Raw genomic sequence first — 19750 nt, 5'->3', positions numbered from 1 at the left:
TGTCTGTAGACTGGGCCCTGTTCTTATGTCACCAGGCAGCTGACAATGAGGAACCTCTGCTTTTGAAATCCAAGATGGGTATATAGCCTGCAGTATGATTCAAAGTGAGTTCAAGGAAAAACTGCAATCCAAAAAGAATTAAAGTAGTTCTGAGGTATAGATCTATTGAGCAACCGAAATCCTTTCACTATACTGGCTCTTTAGAAGGACAACGTTTGTTAAAACTTTAATTGTAGCATCACAAGTATCACAATAAAACAGTGCCTAGCATACTGTTACTAAACACTGGCTTCATTCACATGTCACTTTGATCGATAGCTAAAAACTACAGTGTGCTGGTGGTGCACGCTGCTAAAATCACAGGAACTTTGCTCCTCCTGTTCTGCTGCTGCTGGGGGATGAGACATTTGTTTGGCTTAGCATTGCATCCAAGTCCAGGCTCATGGTTTGTTTTCTCCATATAAACCACCAGCAACAAGCCAAGAACAAATCTTGGTTATAGCTCATGGTTTGTTTGGAGAGAAATAAGCCTGGATTCAGATGTAATGCCAAACCAAACAATGACTTGCTCTCAACAGCAGCAGGAATGGCGGAGGAGCAAAGCACATGTGATTTACGCAGTATGCACAAGCACACTTTGTGTTCATCTTGAAACCATAGTTTCAAGTTTAACTATGATTTAAAGCGACATGAAAACCTGGCCATTAAAAGTGACATGAAAACCTGGCCATTAAATCACAAATCTATATATAGCAGGATAGAGAAAATGTCAAGGGTTATATTAGGCCATATAAATTAGAAGCACAGTATCTATATTTTATATGGTAATCATAGTTCCTGAATTAAAATCAATCAGTTCCTCTGTGGACTTAAAAGGTACATCTAATTGGGAGATGAAAGAAAACAGAGCTTAATTTTCAGTGGACTTTCCTTTGGTATACAGTAACAATAATGAGTTGAAACTATTTAACTGTTAAAAAAATATTTCACTTATTTCCCAGCCTTTTTGCAAAAGGAAAAGGTTCATAAGGATGTACAATTCTATTTTGACATGGGAAGAATTACAAGACTTATATTAGCATCTTATTAGAATAGGAACAAGGAGACAGCAAAGAGGAAATATTAGCTTAATGGTTTAACTTATTCCCAGGACAGGATACCTTTTTCATTTCGGCTAGAAATAGTTGGCTATAGTGCATATTTTTGTTGTCAAAAACTGAGCAAAATATGATGGCAAGTAACCCTTAAGAACAGAGTTAAAACATGATAAAAGGGCGGCAATTTTGCAGCATTATGATATGTAATGTTACAAGGAACTTGGAGATCTACAAAACTGAAAGGGCATCTGCCTAACAACTGTGTTAAAATGAATGTTCATAACTGAGCTAAAATACAAAGGGAGATGGGGTTAGCACATGTGAACTAAATTGATGAGCCTTAAATGTTTTCTCCAGCAATGAATGTTGATGGTATTTTTCAAGTGCATCTTGTTGAATCAGGATGGTGTACTGCAATGAAACAAGAGGACCATTTTTGTGGACTCTTCGTGAATGCTGCCCCGCCTTCTCTTTTTTATGTTACATTGTGAGTAATATTAAGGGAGAGGAATCCAGTTGTTCATCTCCTTATATGTCCAAGGAGTTGCCTCTATATCACCTCCCTGAGACCTTCCCTGTACGGTTTTGGGTATGGAGAATGGTTGTAGGAAAAGAGCAAACACCTTCCTAGTTGACCTTACCTAAGCTGCTAGGACAGAAATAAAAGACTGGAACCCTCACCTTTTCTCCTTCCACTCTTCTCCTCCTGATTCTAGCTTGGAAGATATGTATCATATGCAACTGTGGTGAAAGAAAGGCAGGTTTTCACTGAAATGTCCCGTGATTACTCTAGCTCAACAAGAAGAAAGAAGCTTATGAGACTCGTGCGTCAGGGAGAAGCCCATTTGGACTGAAAGTCATAGAAGTGCTAATGGCCTAGGTTATACTTCATATATAGAGAATCAGAGCACTACCTTGCCTCATAAAATCTGTAATGCAGATAAGCCATTGGTTTTGTGTACCTGTCTTTAACATTCCTGTCTAAGTAAATATAGAACTGTTGTGTGAAGGAAGCCAACAGAAACTCTGAAGCTTGATCCTCCTGATCCTTTCAAAGATGTTTTCAAATCTTTTTAGCACAAAAACAACACAAATGTTGTACCATCTTGGAAATATACTAGTATTATTTCTTTCTGACTTGTGTATATTGGATAAGGTACGGGATTGAAAAACAGAGTTTGTTCTTGACAAAGCCATGCACGAATGCATCAGTTTTCAGAGCCCAAAATGCCAGTCTAGTAGTTCTGCCCCCGCAATCTCTCTTCATTCTTTTAATAGCTATTTTATAAGTATTATTTCACTGCTAAGTCCTGTGCAGAGAAAACACACACACATTTGTTAAGCCCCACAATAATAGAAATATTTCCACAGCTTTACTCACTGAAGAAAAATGGACACCATCATCTATCCTTCTAGCAGTACCTTTCCTGCCTTTAAGATTGGTGTTGCACATGTAGTTGTCATTCCACAGTGTACATTTTTGGGGAGGTGTTACACTTCTCATCACTGCATACAAACTTGTGGCTGCAGCAGATGTTTCTGCTCTTAACACAATGCAGAAAAGCAGTTATTTTTGATCCTACCTAAACTTAAAGAGAACATTCATTATCAATTCTGGCATGAGCTTTGTAATCTCCCTGATCTTCAACTTTCCAGAAGGTATTTTGTATAGTTGCCTATATCTGGCAACTTTTTATATGAATTTATTGGAGAAAGACACATGCACCAAAACAGTCAGAGCTTGGAAAAGTTACTTTTTTGTACTACAACTCCCATCAGCCCTAGGCAACATGGCCACTGGATTAGGCTGATGGGAGCTGTAGTTCAAAAAAGTAACTTTTCCAAGCTCTGAAAACAATATCTTGCAAGTTGGAAAGTGAAACACTTTTGAAATCTTGAAAGGTGCCTAGCACTGTGTTTGCCTGGGCAGCTTCACAGAACCGTTTAGGATTCCCTGCCCTGATACTCAGAAGATATTTTTTTAGAGCTAAAAAAGGGGTGAAGTAAAAGTCTTCTCAACATAGGGAGCTTTTCATCACCAGTCTTAAGCTGAGAGTAGCTATAAATCCTCTTCACGTTTTCCATGATTAGTATTTATTTATTGTTAGAATTTGTAACCTGTCATTCAATCCAATTATTATGGTGGCTTACATAAAATAATTTAAAAATACATTACATTTTTGTCTTACATGGTATAGCAAAAATGGAACAGAATAGATCTTTTCATTCTCTGTCCCTACACTGCCCCCAAGCTTCCACCAAAATCTGAACACCATCAATGTTTTAAGTGTGCAGCCTGGTATTTTGGAAAATATCCGTTCATGATTAAAAGGACCTTTTTCACCAAATACAGTTTCTGGCATATCTATGTCAATTAAGATAGGAGTTGTGGCCAAATTAGATGATGTGGAAGATCTATGATAGGATTTCCAAATAAATAACTAAAACAGAACAGTCTTAACCGAAAATGATAAAGGTTTAATCAGTAAACTATCTGATAATACTGAATTTAGAGGAAACATCAGTGAACTATATGAGAAAATGGAGTAGAAATCTTCCAGAAGATATTTCTTTGGAAGAATGGAAGTGGATATGGGGTAAGGTTGAAGCTAGATTAGCATCAATCGGCTTAAAAGAAAACCATTATAAAGTTATGGACCAATGGTATCTAACCCCCCTATAGTCTTAGTAAGATCTACAGTGATGTTCAGGACAGATGCTGGAGATGTAATGAGTGTAATGCTGATATTTTGTATATATTTTGGAGTTGTCCAAAGATTCAGGTGTAGTGGAACAGGATCTGTGAGATGACATGGAATATGCTTGGTTGTTCTCTACCAAATAATCCTAAAACGCTGTTACTAGGTTATTTAAGAGGCAACGTTCTTGAAAATGACTTAGAGAGGATACTGAAACTTTTGACTGCTGCCAAAATAAACAATGCAAAACCCTGAATACAGAAAAGACCGCCCCCTGTCTCTGAGTGGTATGTGAGGATCTGGGACATTGTTATACTATCTAAGTTGACTTACTAAAGGAAAGAGTAATATGAACAGGCAAATCATTTTGTGGAATGTTGAACTATCTCTTCACATCCTGCAGGCATGATCTATTTGCATTGCAAATACACTGCACCTATACCCAAAGGATTTTTATATGCCTCAATAGAGTCCAGCCCCCACCCCTTTTGCTGCCCTCTATGCAGGGATGAGAGCGAGCAGTGTAAATTGTTTATTCAATGTGTATGCTGCTTTTCTACATAAACGTGCCCAAAGCAGCTCACAGCATAACAGCAAAAAATATTGCCATGAAGCAGGAGATCATGCGAATAACTTGCATCAAACAGTAATGGAGGGATTGATATGGGAGGTACATACAGAACTCAAACTCCACCTAATGTCTCATTTTGCTGCCTGCTTCAGAATTAATTTAACCATATACAAATCTTATTATTTATTTATTATCTATTTATTAAATATATCCTAACCAGAATTTGTAAATTTCAGAATTTAAAAAAAAATCCCCAAATGAGGGTGCAGTTGCTTTTTCGTACAAAGATTTAATATGGACTGAATCTATGAATGTTTGTATAATTTTCAGCTTTATTATACATTTTAATAATAGCATAAATAAATGTTTATATAAAATATATAATCATCCATTTAACTATCTAAGACCACATTTTTTCAGTTTCTGAAATCCTGTGTTATGTGAGCAACTTTCTCTTTAAAACTGAATTTAGGTACAGTACTATAGCTAGTGTTGACTTTTGATCATCTGTTCCTGGAGTTTTCAAAAGTCACAGATTGGACTGTTTAACATTTAGACACACACAATAAGGCAGAAAGATGGTGTAGTTTCAGGGATCAAAGTGTAGTTTTAAACTTCTCAGGACATTGCATGGTTCAAAAGAGCTTTATCTGCTTTAGGCAACCCTATCATTAAAATTCTGGCAAGTCTGATGGACTGTAATTATTAAATGACATGTTACTAAATCACCACAGCAATCAGTCAGGAGACTTTTTTAAATCTGTTGAATTTCAAAATGCCCAGTAGTTCCTTGGAGACCAGGTTGGATTTCAAAATGCTGATGAGGTCACCTCACCTAAATTTACTAGCTATCTTGAATAATAGCGGGATGCCACACACTTCCTCCTCATAGGCAGTTCTTATAGCATATAAACAGAATAAAGCATCAGGAGTAATATTCTTTATTCAGGTAAATGAAACGTAAATGGATACTTCCAGGCCCTTTGTCAACTTGAAGCTGTCCAACTTGAAGCTGTTGCAGGGTCCCTTCCAAGATTATTTTCTTTTGAAATTCTTGCTCTTGTCCAGCTGAGGCTTGCATATACAAATTTTTTTTGTAGATTTAATTTTCACCTCTCATTACACAGTAGTTTTATGTTCAGTTTCCCTAACTTTTCAGCACCCTAATTCTGTTGCCTTTTTACAATATATATGTGCTGTAGCCCTTTGTGTGCATATATGCAACACACATACACCTCTCTTTTGTTTTATTTCTGTTAGCTTTTATTAATTTCTTGGTTTTTCTTTCTGGGCCCTTCTGTAAGTTGGTCTCCTACAAGGACAAGGAGAAATGGACCCTTTTCAACTCATGAACACACCTGAGTTATAACTCATGCAGTCAGAGTGATTCACCACCAACCACATTTGAATTATTAACCTAGTTAAGGAGGCATTTCTTCACTTACCTTACACCTGTTCATGTGGGGTAAAGAAAAGCATAGAGTTTGCATTTTCCTTTTCAGTTGTGTACCTGTGGGAAAGGGGCATTGGTGGTGGTCAGGGAATGCAAACATCTTAGCCATTTCCCATGTCCATATTGGAGTTAATTTTTCCTCCCAAATCAAAGAAAATTAGCTACATCATTGGTATTCGGATGATTATTAAAATGAATGTGGTTGCAGGCCAAGTAACATAGTTACATTATTTAAACATGCCCAGGACACTGGGCAAGTTCCATGTTGGGCCATATATAAAAGTTTAAAGGAGGCATGCATGCTTTTAAGAATCTTTCAGCCTTGGGGACAGTTCTCCATAAGTTAAAAAAAAAAAAGTATTGTTGCAGTCTTAAACTAGCTCAGTTTCAATGTATTATTTTAGTTTGTATCTACCAGGATGGGTTAGGCAAGATTTCAGCTGACTGTGAAAGGGAAATGTTTATGGGCAGTCTCTTCATTTTAAAATCTATCCTCCCCTGCTCCCCAGTTGGACAAGAGCGAGAATTTCAAAATAAAACAATCTCAGAAGGTATCCTGCAACAGCTTCAAGTTGCACAGCTTCAAGTTGACAAAGGTCCTGGAAATATTAGTTTATGTTTCATTTGCTGCCTTTGTCTATCCAACAACTCTGAATTGCACTGCTGTTTCTGTTTTCTCACTGAAAGTTTGAATAACCTTCAGACATTACCAGGCAAATAGCATGGAACATCCTGGCACAAAGTGTAGGATCCACTTCCAGTTATTTCATTGGGACTAAAGCATGAATAACATACTGTCTGGGTTGGATTCAGACTGTCACAGACAAATCCCAGAGCATTCAGTTCTCTTATATGTATATAATCTACTGCATGGCCTGATAATATATCTCAAAAGGTGCCTGTAACTTTCTAAGCACTATAAATAGTCGACAGCCATGATCACTATTCATAAAATTATAACGTGCTAGAAAGGGTCTAAGCCAGATTAAAATAATAGTGAAACCCTTATTTTATGGAACTTTAACTGTTCATGAGGAAGAGTTTCCCATATGTTAGATTCTCTCTTTGAAGTTATTATAAAACTAACATCCTTCAAGTGGTTTTGGAGCTATGAGTTAGAATGCATTTGAGAACCTTGGAAGGTGTATGTTTCTTATTTTTGGATGCAGAACTTTACTAATATTTCTGAAATATTTATATAGCAACAGTGTTATACTGAATTCTCAAGAGCTGGGGTAGGGAATCATTTTCAGCTTGAGGTCCACATTCTCCTCTCTGCAACTTTCTAAGAGCCACATGACAGTGTTGGGCAGGGCAAAAGGCAAAAGTAGGCAGAGCAGCAAAAATACATTTTGCCTTTATAGAGTAGGCTAGCTTTTATACACCCTCACACACCTGTCTCTGACCTCTGTCCAGGCAAGTATGAGGCATTGTAGGAGTTCCAGCCAGGCAAAAACACTTGGGGTGCAAAGCAAGACCAATGAGGGCTCTGGCCACAGAGTCCTGAGGGTCAGATAGAGAGGCCTAGAGTTCTCCATTTGGGCCCTGGGCTTGAATTTCCCCACCCCTGCTGTGAAGGAGACTAATGACATGAACAATAGCCCAGAGGGCTTTCAGTCTACATTAAATGGACAAAATTGGAATTGGGAGGAGAAAGGGCTGGCGGTTAACAGTGAGTAGTTGAGGTGGTAGTAGAGTGCCAAATGGAGGGACAGGTTAAATATATCTAGAATGGAATCATTCATTGAAGATTTTAGGAAAAACAGTGGCTCTCTGAGGAAGAGGCTTGGAGGAAACGGAGGCCATCTTAACCGATAGAAAGAGAGAAGCTGCTTCACACTACACAGGAAACCTATGTATGTATGGGGGTAACTTGCCTGTACTTTTCTATGTTTTTAACATATCTATTCATTTATTTTATTTATTATTTGATTTATATCCTGCCCTTCCTCCCAGCAGGAGCCCAGGGCGGCAAACAGAAGCACTAAAAACACTTTAAAACATCATAAAAAGAGACCTTAAAATACTTTAAAACAAAACAACGTTAAAAACATCTTTAAAAAGACCCTTAAAAAAATCTTTTTAAAAAGGGTTAAAAACATTGTTTTTTAAAAAAAACATATTAACAAGCAATTGCTGTAAACCTCCCAGAGAGCTTCGGCTATGGGGTGGTATATAAATGTAATAAATAAATAAATAAATTCTAACAGACTGGGATAAGGTCTCAATTTAAAAGGCTTGTTGAAAGAGGAAAGTCTTCAAAAGGCACCGAAAAGATAGCAGAGATGGTGCCTGCCTAATATTCAAGGGGAGGAAATTCCACAGGGTAGGTGCCGCCACACTAAAGGTCCGTTTCCTATATTGTGCAGAAGAAATCCAGTGATAGACTGGGTACATAAGGGCTAAGCTATCCTGGTCCCGAGCAGTATAGGGCTTTGTACACCAAAACTAGAACCTTGAACTTGGCCCGGTAGCAAATGGGCAGCCAGTGCAATTCTTTCAGCAGCAGGGTGACATGTTGGCAGTATCCTGCCCCAGTGAGCAGTTTCGCCACCGCATTTTGCACTAGCTGCAGCTTCCGGACTAGCCTCAAGGGCAGCCCCACATAGAGCGCATTACAGTAATCCAGCCTGGAGGTTACCAGTGTGTGGACAACAGTGATCAGGCTATCCTGGTCCAGAAATGGCCGCAGCTGTGTTACCAGCCGAAGCTGGTAAAAGGCACTCCTAGCCATGGAGGTCACCTGGGTCTCTAGCGACAAAGATGGATCCAGGAGCACCCCCAGACTACGGACCTGCTCTTTCAGAGGGAGTACGACCCCATCCAAAGTAGGCAACTGACCAATTATCCAAACTTGGGAACCCCCAACCCATAATGTCTCCGTCTTGCTAGGATTCATACTCAGTTTATTGGCCCTCATCCAGCTCACCACCAAGTCCAGGCAGCGGTCCAGGGCTTGCACGGCCTCTCCTGATTCAAAGCTGGGTGTCATCAGCATACTGTTGACACCTCGCCCCAAAGCTCCTGATGACTGCTCCCAGGGACTTCACATACATGTTAAACAGCATGGAGGACAAGATGGTACCCTGCGGCACCCCACAGCACAACTGTCAGGGGGCTGAAAGACAATCACCTAATGCTATTCTCTGAAAACGACCCTGGAGATAGGATCGGGACCACTGTAAAACAATGCCTCCAATACCCATCTCACCAAGTCAGCCCAGAAGGAAACCATGGTCAATAGTATCAAAAGCCGCTGAGAGATCAAGTAAGAATAACAGGGTCGCACTCCCCCTGCCCTTCTCCTGATAAAGGTCATCTATCAGGGCGACCAAAGATGATTCAGTGCCATAACCAGGCCTGAACCCAGACTGTGGTGGGTCAAGATAATCTGTTTCATCCAAGAGTACTTGCAGTTGCTACGCCACAACCCTCTCAATCATCTTCCCTAAAAAGGGGGTATTGCAACAGGTCAGTAGTTGTCACAAACCAATGGGTCCAGAGTGGGCTTTTTCAGAAGTGGTCGGATCACCTTCTCTTTCAAGGTGGCTGGAACCACTCCCTCTCACAATGATGCATTGACCACACTCTGGATCCACTCGGTCAGACCCCCTCAGCAAGCTTTAATAAGCCAAGAAGGGCAAGGGTCGAGAGGACACGTTGCTGGCCGCATCATCGCAAGCACCTTGTCCACCTCATCAGGCCGCATCAACTGAAACCATTCCCAAGACGTTGCAGCAGACGTTGCACTGGATAGCTCATTGGGGACTACAGTAGATGTGGATGGGGCATCAAGTCTGCTACAGAGATGAGCAACTTTACCCTCAAAGTGCCTTGCGAACAATTCACAGTGGGCCTCCGAAGGGTCTAAAACTCCATTTTCTGGTGTTGATGTCAACAGTACGAAAAAGCTCCACCAGATGGCTACTTGAGGATACGATGGAGGCAGAGAAGTGGGCCTTCTTCGCTGCCCTCACCACCACACAGTAGGCATGGTTATGATGTTTTACTCATGCCTGATCAGCCTCACAGCACGTCTTTCGCCACTTGCGCTCTAGCTGTCGTCCAGCCTGTTTCATTGCCCTTACCTCACTGTGTACCAGGGTGCATACCGGGCTCCACAATGCCGGAGAGGGTGCTCGGGGGCAACCGTGTCAAGAGCCCAATGCGCATCACTGTTCCACAGCGTGATAAGAGCTTCAACAGGTTCACCTGCTCTATCTACTGGGAACTCCCCCAGTGTATTCAGGAATCCAGTGGATTCCATTAGTCTCTGGGGGTAGACCATCTTAATCTGTCCACCACCCCTGCAGGGAAGGATTGGAGCCATACGTCTAAACTTCACCAGAAAGTGATCTGACCATGACAATGGGATGACATCCACCACCCCCATCTCCAGACCACCCCTTCCTCCATCTGGAGCAAAAACCAAGTCAAGGGTGTGCCCTGCCCTATGTGTTGGGCCAGTAACAACTTGAGACAGCGCCATGGTCATCATGGAAGGCATGAAGTCCCGAGCTGGAACAATAGAGGCAGCCTCAGCATGGACATTGAAATCACCCAGCACTATTGTTCTGGGCTCCTCCAACACCACAGCCAAGATGGCCTCCACCAGCTCTGTCAGAGAAGCTGCCGGGCAGCAGGGTGGATGATACACCAGCAGCAACCCTAGTTTACTGTCTCTTCAGCCCAACACCAGGTGCAGGCCATCACAACCAGTTCCAAGACAGAGTGGTTTCCTGGTGACAGAGATGGAAGTTCTCTATGAATGAATGCTCATCTCATCCTCTAGTTGAATTAGATACCAGTATTGGAAAAGTCAAGAGTTCTGAGCGATCGGCTATCAAGTGGCACCTCTCTTTCATTTTGAGGCTTAGATTTGGTATTTTTACTTGGATTATGTTTTTTGTTTCATTTTCATTTTTTTATTTTTACATTTGGAAACAATAATCATTACTTAATTGTGAAACAGTAATTGCAAAGGCTAGTTTCTTCTTGATGAAAACCTAAGATAACGGCACCCTATAGCCAGTAGCACAGCCTCTTGAGTTTTAGATTAATCTTTGATAACAAGGTGAATGTTCTCTCTTGCTTGAAACAGTCTACATTTCTGCAGTATACATATCCACAACAACTTGCACTATTAGCTGTATTCTAGAGCCAGAAGGACACTCAGCAGATAACCTTGTCTATACTCCTGCCTTGAAAGAATATCTTTGCACTTAAAATATGCTTGGTAGATATTTTTCCAGTCTTCCGTTGGAGTTCATCAAGTCTGACAGACTGAACAGCTTTGTAAGCAGCTTATTCCACTGGTGAATTTATTTCAATAGTTCTCACTGATATTTAACACAAATCTCCCCTACTGTGGTCTAGACACCTGAATCCTTAAACTACTGCTTCCCTCTTTCCTTTCTTTTCTTTTTGACTTCTGTCTTTTAAATATTGAACATGTCCTCATTTAGTCTTCTTTTCCACTGACTTAACCACACTTGGTTCCTGTAATGTTTCAAAATATGGTTTGCCTTCTAGTCTGTCATCTTTTCAGCTTGTCTTTGAATCTGCCAGTAGTTGTCTTCTTGAAGTGATCTGACCACAGCTGAACAGTGTTCAAAATGAGACCTTAAGAGTGCTGAGACAAATGATACTATTATTTGCCAAGTCTTGAAAGTGATACCCCTACATACATGAGGTGCATATTATACAGGCATAAGAGTCTGTCTGTACTGTAGATAACACAGGGGTATTAGAGGGAATATGTGGGTTAATTTGTAAAGGTTTTCTCAAAAGAAACAATTCTAAAGACAGTTTCCAGAAATGAAGCTTAGTCTCATACTGAAGTAGTGTATGTAGTTATGTTCCACAAATATAGCTGAAACTAGCACTTGGCAGAGAATGTTGTTTAAAAATATTCCATCCCAGCATGTGCAAACTCGTTTTTGTTACAGAATTCTTTTGTTAAAGGTGCAGTCCTGCCATGCCTTTGCCAGAATGATGGGATCTGTATCAAATCAGTATGTTTTGGAAAGTGACTGCATTTGGAGCTTGTAGTTACAAATGTTAAATTGGAATTTATGTTTAATATATTACTTGGAAAGATACCTTGTCTAGTTTTAAAAAAATCACAAAGAGAAAAAAGGGAAACTAAGCTTGTAGTGAGATTCAGAACATATCCTGTGGGTGTTAACTCTTATCAGAATGATTGAGAATGAACATAATATTTCTGCAAGACCTTTTGTCAGTATACAAGGATTTGGCTTAACCCCATAAAAACCTAACACAAATAATCTGAGTTTTTTTCTTGGTCCATGTGTTCATCTGTCTCTCTTTTATTGTGTCTGTGCAAACACATGATAGCTGGTATAAGTAGACCTAAACAAGTATCATGTGTCTATTTTATGAGCATGCATACAGATATTTGATGAGCATGCGTACTAGCATGGTTACTAGCCATGATGGCTGTGCTGAGCCTGCACAGTTAGAGGCAGTATGCTTCTGAACACCAGCTGCTGGAAACCACAGGAGGGGAGAGTGCTGTTGCACTCAGGTCTTCCTTGTGGGCTTCTCATAGGCAGTGTTGTTGTTTTTAAGTTAAATATGAGGTGCTGGTACTTTCTAAAAGTGCTATGGCTCCCAACACAAAATTGCTGCCATGGGTAGCAAACAAGAAGTGCAGGTACTCTGTATTGGTGAGTACTGTCACAAAAAAGCCCATGGGCATCTGGTTGGCCACTGTAAGAACGGGATGCTAGAGTAGATGGGCCATTGGCCTGATCCAGCAGGCTCATGTTATGTTCTTATACAGGTTGCATGTATACAAACACAAAATGAACCTTATTTTTATTAAGTACATGTGATGTACTTAATATAAACCTATACTTATATGTCAATAGTCTCCCAAAGTCACATAGCCCTCAGGTATGACTCTAAGGCTCAAACTGTTACTATTTCATTGAGAATTTCACTATTTTGAGTTATTCAAAGTCCATATGAAAATGCTGAAATCCTTTAGAGTCATATATGTCTGTTCCTCTACATTTAATAATCTAATACTTTTATTAAGATCAAACAGGAGGGCTCAGTTTTGACATAATGCTTTTCATTTTTCTCCTGCCTTTACACATAAATTTGTATGCTTGAATTAAGTTCATGATGCTTATGCCCTTAATATAACTGTATATTCTCACTTTCATATGAGGAACTGAGGATGAGAAACACTGACAGAGCCTAGTTCAGACCAGATATTTTTAAAAGCCATCACTTTGTTGTTATGAGCATGAGCTGGCGCAAGGGGGTGTTTCTATTTCCTCTTTGGGGTCTTGTTTCCTATTAACTAGGAAACTATAGTTTGTAAAAATCATGATTAGTTAACAAGCCAGGTTATCAATCCAGGATCAGATCCTGGATGCTTTAAATCTGAGGCTTGTGCCAGTTTTTGATCATAACAAGAAACTTTTGTTTGTTACATCTAAACTGGGCCACAGTGTGAGCTCATACCTCAGCAGACAAGTGGCAGTAGGTGGACAGTTTAGCAAGGAGTGGCAATCTATACAAATTACATCAACACATTAAGAGAACTATTGCTGGTCAATTAAGCAAACATATTATGAAAAGTGGGATGGATGGTTTTACCCTTTAGAGAGAGTCATGAGTTCCACATGGCTTCCAGAACTCTCTGAGCTCTAATTCCCATCTTTCATTCTGAGCAGGAATAGGCGTGTGACTTAATCTTTCTTATTCTTTGGCTGCTTCTTTGAATATGTGAATTCACTATAATTTGCACCTGCATGTACAGTTGTTACAGGAAAAGTTGACTGAACAAACCAGACCTTAGTTTTCATAGCCATTAGAAACTGCTTAAAATCCATCCTATGTAGAATATATGGCTCATATCCGCCAGGAGCCTGGTCTAATAAGAGTCACACAGAAAAGGCTTGAGTTTCAGATTTGACCCTTGGGGTTTCATGCTTTTTTAAAAAGGCCTAATTTTGAAGCCTTTTCACAGTCCTGCATGCTGAGTGGGAAAGTTGATGTTCCAACTCTCTAATCCTACTTTTAGAGTTGCCTAGGAGGGTGCGTGAACAAGCTAGCAGGCACTCTTGCAGGTAGTCTTCATCCGGGAAAGCTCCACAATTTGCACTATTCACAAACCACCACAGGATGCCAATCTGCTCCAGGTTCCTAATCCCTTTCTCACACAGTCTCTTGTAACCATGGGGGGGGGGACAAGCTTGAAAGAAAGGGAAAGGAAAACGCAACACAATGTGAAAGACCAGCCTATCAGGCTGCCAGTTGCTGCACATACAATGACCACCAGCTGCAGCCCAATTAAATTCAATAGTTCACAGGTGTTCCTGGCAGACGATGCATTAGTCAAGCCACTTTTAAAAAATACCTAAGACTTTAAACACAGAAGCTCATTGCTTTCCCCCTCTCTGTCAAGATTCTTTAAAGCTTTTTTGGAGCACTTCAAATACGAAGAAGCTGAAAAGGACTTTCAGCCCTTTGGAAGAAAGTTAGTGCTTAAAACCACAATGGACCTGACTCAAGCAAGCTGAATCAGCCATTCATCTCATCTGATTCATCCTAGCAGATGAATTGTCAGGTTATCAGTCCAGGGCTTCAGCAGTAAAATAGTTTATACCTGAGAGTATTTTCATCTAGGAAGCTACAACTGATTGATACAGTTAAAACCCTCTGTATAAATATTAAAATTGGTCTCTATTCTAATACTGTGTATTTTTATTAGTGACTAGACAAAAGAATTAGGGATCAAAACAACTTGGGTGACCTCTATACCTCACTAAAATAAATGACAGTTTTCTAATTGATCTTTCAAAGACTAGAACTATACCACCATTGTATAGATGTGCACTGCACTCTGTCGTCATGGCAGTTTTGCTTAGACATGTTAATCCTGTTCACATGTCAAATTTTAAATGTTCTAGTTCTGATTGTTGCAGGTAGGTTGGTATGGCAAAATATGCTCAGGAATAAGAAGGGAGCTAATGACATTTTGTTCTTTTTACGTCTTGTCATTTAAAGCAAATATCACCACTGATGTGTTTTTCCTTCTGCAAAATAGTTGACAGGTTGAATCTTAATAGATAGGATTTCCAATTCTTGAAATAAACCAAGCCAGCACTGGGTAAAGCCCATCAGCAGGGCCCAAAGTGCTGCTTAGGATTGGATCCTCTTTATAAAGGTGCAGAATGCACAGGAAATGTCCATCTAACATGCACAGTTATTTGTGTACAAGTTTTCACACCTACTTCTGATTTTTTAAAGTCCATGTTGGGTTGTAAATGCAATGACAATAAGCTTTTCTGTGGAAAGTTTTGCTTTTTGGTGTCAATAAAACAAGTCAGAGAAGAATGAAATATATCAAGACATGTTGTACTTCAGAAATGATTGGGCTTTGTTTTTTTCTGAGTTTAGGAACTGATAAATATGAATACATGCGGCTGTGCTCCCTACGTTAGCTGACAAACTGTTACAAGGTGTTGCCTATAAGATGGCACTGTGTGCAATTCTTTTTGTTTTAATGAATTCACTGTGTTGTAAAGCATTAAAATGCACAACAGCAGAGCACCAATCAGAACTAACAGCAATATATTTATTTATTAGATTTATATCCCACCCTTCCTCCCAGTAGGAGCCCAGGGCGGCAAACAAGGCACTAAAAACACTCTAAAATATCATAAAAACTTTAAAATATAATAAAACAAAACATCCTTAAAAACATATTAGAACAAAACATCTTAAAAATTTTTTTTAAAAAAAAACGTTAAAAATGTACTAAAAAGCCATTCCAGTATTGAGGTAACTTGACAAAGATGTCCAAATCCATGCTTCTTTTCTTCTTGGAAGGCATGCTAAACACATGCTAAATCCCCTAAAAAGCTCCTAAAAGACTTTGGTAGCCATTAGTCCAGCACAGGCGATGTAAGTCTTTTCAGCAAGTGAACAAACAAGGAAAATATACTGAATGGCTGACAAATGCATTTTAGCTAGCTCTTTCATTTACACACACAAGGGTGCAGTCAATATCAATCACTGTTTTCCCTCTTACACTGAAAAACGTCGTCTCCCTGTTCATTCCTTCAGCACTTTTTACCACAGTAATGTGTCTTTAGAATGACATTAACATGAGGCTGTTTCCGCTGTCTGAAGTCCAGGGAGCTTAAAAACCTATCTCAGGCTTTAAAACATTTGTCATTTTCTTTTCCACACTTTTTCTTCCTTCCTGCTTTCCTCTTTGAATTACATGTTTTTCCTTTCTTTTTCTAAGTTAAGATTTTAAACAAGAAAACAGCCACAGACAATTTGATCGTCTTTTTCTTGTTTCTGGAACATTTACTGGACTGTTTGCCATCAATTGGTGGATTTTTAATTGAATGGGAAAGCAGAGAGGAAGGCACCCCAAATGCACCGCAGGCAAGGAGAGGGGAACCCTCAAAGTGCTGAGCCAGCAACCAGCCAAAATGAAAATAATAATTGTTTATTGCAATAATTGTTTATTGTTTATTTTATCCTCAGCAGATAAAATGTTCCAACTATAAATATTTCTCTTTTAAAAATAATAATTATGATGAATACTTTTCTTTTTCAGATAACTGCAGTTTGTAGAGAAGCTGCCCTTCTCGCCCTTCAGGAAGATATACATGCCAAATGCATTATGGGATGGCATTTCCAACAAGCCTTGGCTATTGTGACTCCTCGAATTCCTGATTCTCTGCAGAAGTTCTATGATAGCTATCAGCAGCAGAGTGGACTGCATTCAGTTTGAGAAACTGATATATTTAATATTTGTATCGTGTGGAATGTGACTCCAGGAACTCTTCTATAAGTTGAATAGCTTTTTTTGTAGCAAAGAATTATATTTTTATAAGTCAAAATGTTTGAAATGGACTGTGCTGCAGTTTTCCTCCTAATAAAGATCTTGAATGGCAGTTGAAAACTGTGTAAACATGACAGAAATGGCTGAAACTTTCTCAACTACAATAGCATTCCATAATTTTATATCATTTTTATAGTAACTTCATGTAGGTTTGATCTTTCTTCTCTTGAGAATATTATTCCTATGGTTTATTTTCAAATTATTTCCATGTAACCTAAGCCAAGCCATCCAAGCATGTGTGTCGAAGTACACCAGTTGCTGGAATCATACGCAGGGAGAGTGCTGTTGCTGGCTTTCTGTAGGCATCTGGTTGGCCATTGTGAGAACACAGTGGTAGACTAGATGAGTGTTTGGTCTGATCCAGCCTGGCTTTTCTTATGTTGAGACCAAATGACCACAGCCATCCATTCACCCACATCACTGAATCCTAGTTTTCATGTGATTCAAATATCCACCCTCCCTTTAAAGCTGCAGTATGCAGCAACTATAAAAGTAAGCTTGATATTTTACTTGATCTGTCCACCAGGACCCCAAGATTTTTTCTGGTCAGTACTACCTCAGATCCTCAGTGCATATGTAGTTTGATTTATATTCCCCCAGTGTGCATCACTTTACACTTAGATTGAACCACATTTCCCATCTGAATGTCCATCTACCCTGTTTGGAGCAATAATTTTGGAGCTATTTGCAATCACTTCTTGGTTTACCACACTGAATAATTTGCTGTTATCAGCAAACTCAGCAGCCTCACTGCTAAACCCAGACTCCAGATCATCTGTGATCAAGTTAAAAAGCACCAACCCCAATACAGAGTCTTTGGGGACCCCACTTCTTACATTTCTCCATTGTGAGAACTATCTGTTACATTTTTTCCTACTCTTTGTTTTCTGTCATTTAAATATCCCCTTATAACATGAATTGTACTCAGGAGCCTTTGGTGTGGTACTTTGTCCAAGCTTTCAGAAATTCCCAAGTTCACAATGCCTATCGGATCACTCCTATCTACATTGCTGTTGTCACTCTCTCAAAGAGCTCTATAGCCAGGACTTATTTTGCAGAAGCCATGTTAATTCTTCTTCAGCCTGACTTTAGTATGCTTGATATTTGCCCCTGCCACACACACAATGTACCCAGAACAGGTATTATTCTAACCAGTCTGTAATTTCCTGGATCCTGTCAGATCCCTTTTTAAAAATTGGTGTTAAATTGACTATTTTCCATTGAATATTTTCCCATATTTTGTTAAATATTGTCAATTACAGATCTGAGTTCTTTAAGAAGTCTTGGGGAGATACCACACAGACCTAGATTTGTTAACAGGCCTAGAAATTATTTCCATATGTCAAACACACACTAAAGTTTAAAAGATACTGATTAAATATTATTTTCAGTCTACTGAATTAGCCCAGGGCAGCAGTCTCTGGGCCTGCCTTCTTGATTGCCCTTTTTTCCTGGCTCCCAATTCCTATTCCTCTCTACAGACCACAGACCACCTCCTTCTAACATGGAAAGGCAAGGCATATTATTCAGGACCCTAGCTCCATGAGAGGCATTCAAGTAGACCAAAGGACACAAATTCTAGTGTAGCTTATCACCAAGTCTCATGTGTTTCCTGAACATAAAGCTCACAAAAGATGTTTATGCAGTCATGCTTTCTAGAGCATGCATGTGTAGAGAGACTTCATAGCTTGTTGCTGCCACTCCTTGAGATGGCCCAGCAGGCTTTACATAAAAAGAACTAGCTAATTTGTCAAGTTTGCTGGCACACTGCCTCTTCCCCCCCCCTTCTCATCCACACTCTTGTCCTTCACCAATGGCTATTTTAGATTTATTACTCATCCTGGGCCTTAAGGATCTTCATTCTAATCAGCTCTATTTCAGGTATCAACTGTTGCACCCAAATTAAGAAAAATCTGAGCAAGAGCGTGAGTCACTCAACAGAAACACTTCATTTGGCAAAGACTATCAGACCTTTTTCTTCCAAATTCCTCTTGTGATACTTGATAACCTGAAATGTACCTTGTTTGAATTGGAGCGCTGGTGGAAAGTGCAGGAGGCATCATGCCTGCCCTTAAGTAGAAACAATCATACCTGAGGTATGGTTGCCAAATTTTTAATCATAATTTTATAACATTTCCATCTATGGGAATTCATATCAGGGTTATGTGTGAGTATTTTTTTAACAGTTTATCTTCTAGATAACCTGTATTCATTCATTCCATCTTAAAACATGTAGATGATTTTTTTTTTTACCAAAGTGTACAATTAAACAGTTCAAAATATTTTTAGGTAACAACAAAACAAGGCCTTGAAACTACAAATGTTATGTTTAAAAAATACACCATATAGAACAGAAGACACAAATTTACAAAAAGAATCACCCCAAACCTAATGACTTGGATCCTAACTAGACTTCCACAAGTAGAATAGCTTCTTCCATTCCTGAACAGGACTGAGATCCAGCAGAAGTGGGAGATTCTTTTCACTGATTCCTCCAGCACCATCTGTCATGCTTCTCCAGAAGGTCCCCCCCACTTTCAAAAAGAGTTTCAGAAATCACAAAGGGCTGCAAAGGGAAGCAACAATCTTGCTCCTGCAGCGGAAGCAAACTTGGGATCCCTCTCTCTCTCTCTCTCTCTCTCTCTCTCTCTCTCTCTCTCTGTTTGTGTGTGTGTGTGTGTGTGTGTGCGTGCGTGCATGCGTGTGTGTGTGTGTGTGTGTGTGTGTGTGTGTGTTAAAAAGGAACATTTTGTTCTACCACTGTCAGAAGCAGTATACCTCTATCAGTTGCTGGAAACCGCAGGAAGGGATGATACTGTTGCACTCATTCTGCTCACTCATTCTGCTTCTGGTCTTCCAATAGGCATCTGGTTGGCTACTGTGAGAACAGGATGCAGGACTTAGAAAGGTCATTGGCCTGGTTCAGCAGGCTGTTCTTATGTTGCCTGACATGGTTCCAGAAGAAATGTATTTGAAAATTTTGGGGACACCACAGAATGAAAAGTTCTGGATGCTTGCCAAAGAGATTAT

At 39.6% G+C, this 19750-nt stretch overlaps 1 protein-coding gene across 7 annotated transcripts in view; it reads left to right on the top strand.

Moving 5' to 3' along the window:
• The window catches only part of AFG2A (AFG2 AAA ATPase homolog A), a 248554-nt gene extending 229676 nt beyond the window's left edge, over positions 1-18878 (top strand). For 6 of the 7 annotated variants that reach the window (XM_061585133.1, XM_061585145.1, XM_061585144.1 and 3 more), the window contains exon 16: positions 16433-18877. In XM_061585133.1, coding sequence (XP_061441117.1) covers positions 16433-16609 — 177 coding nt within the window. In that variant the 3' untranslated portion in view covers positions 16610-18877. Of the gene's footprint in view, positions 1-16432 lie in introns of all 7 variants that reach the window. The other variant, XM_061585130.1, reaches the window with a different exon arrangement.
• Positions 18879-19750: the final 872 nt, after the last annotated feature.

The sequence above is a fragment of the Rhineura floridana genome, chromosome 9 (genome assembly GCF_030035675.1).
Source record: "Rhineura floridana isolate rRhiFlo1 chromosome 9, rRhiFlo1.hap2, whole genome shotgun sequence".
In the NCBI taxonomy this organism is placed as follows: domain Eukaryota; kingdom Metazoa; phylum Chordata; class Lepidosauria; order Squamata; family Rhineuridae; genus Rhineura; species Rhineura floridana.
The sequence above is the reverse complement of the archived record's forward strand: the minus strand, read 5'-3'. Positions and strand labels throughout refer to the sequence as shown.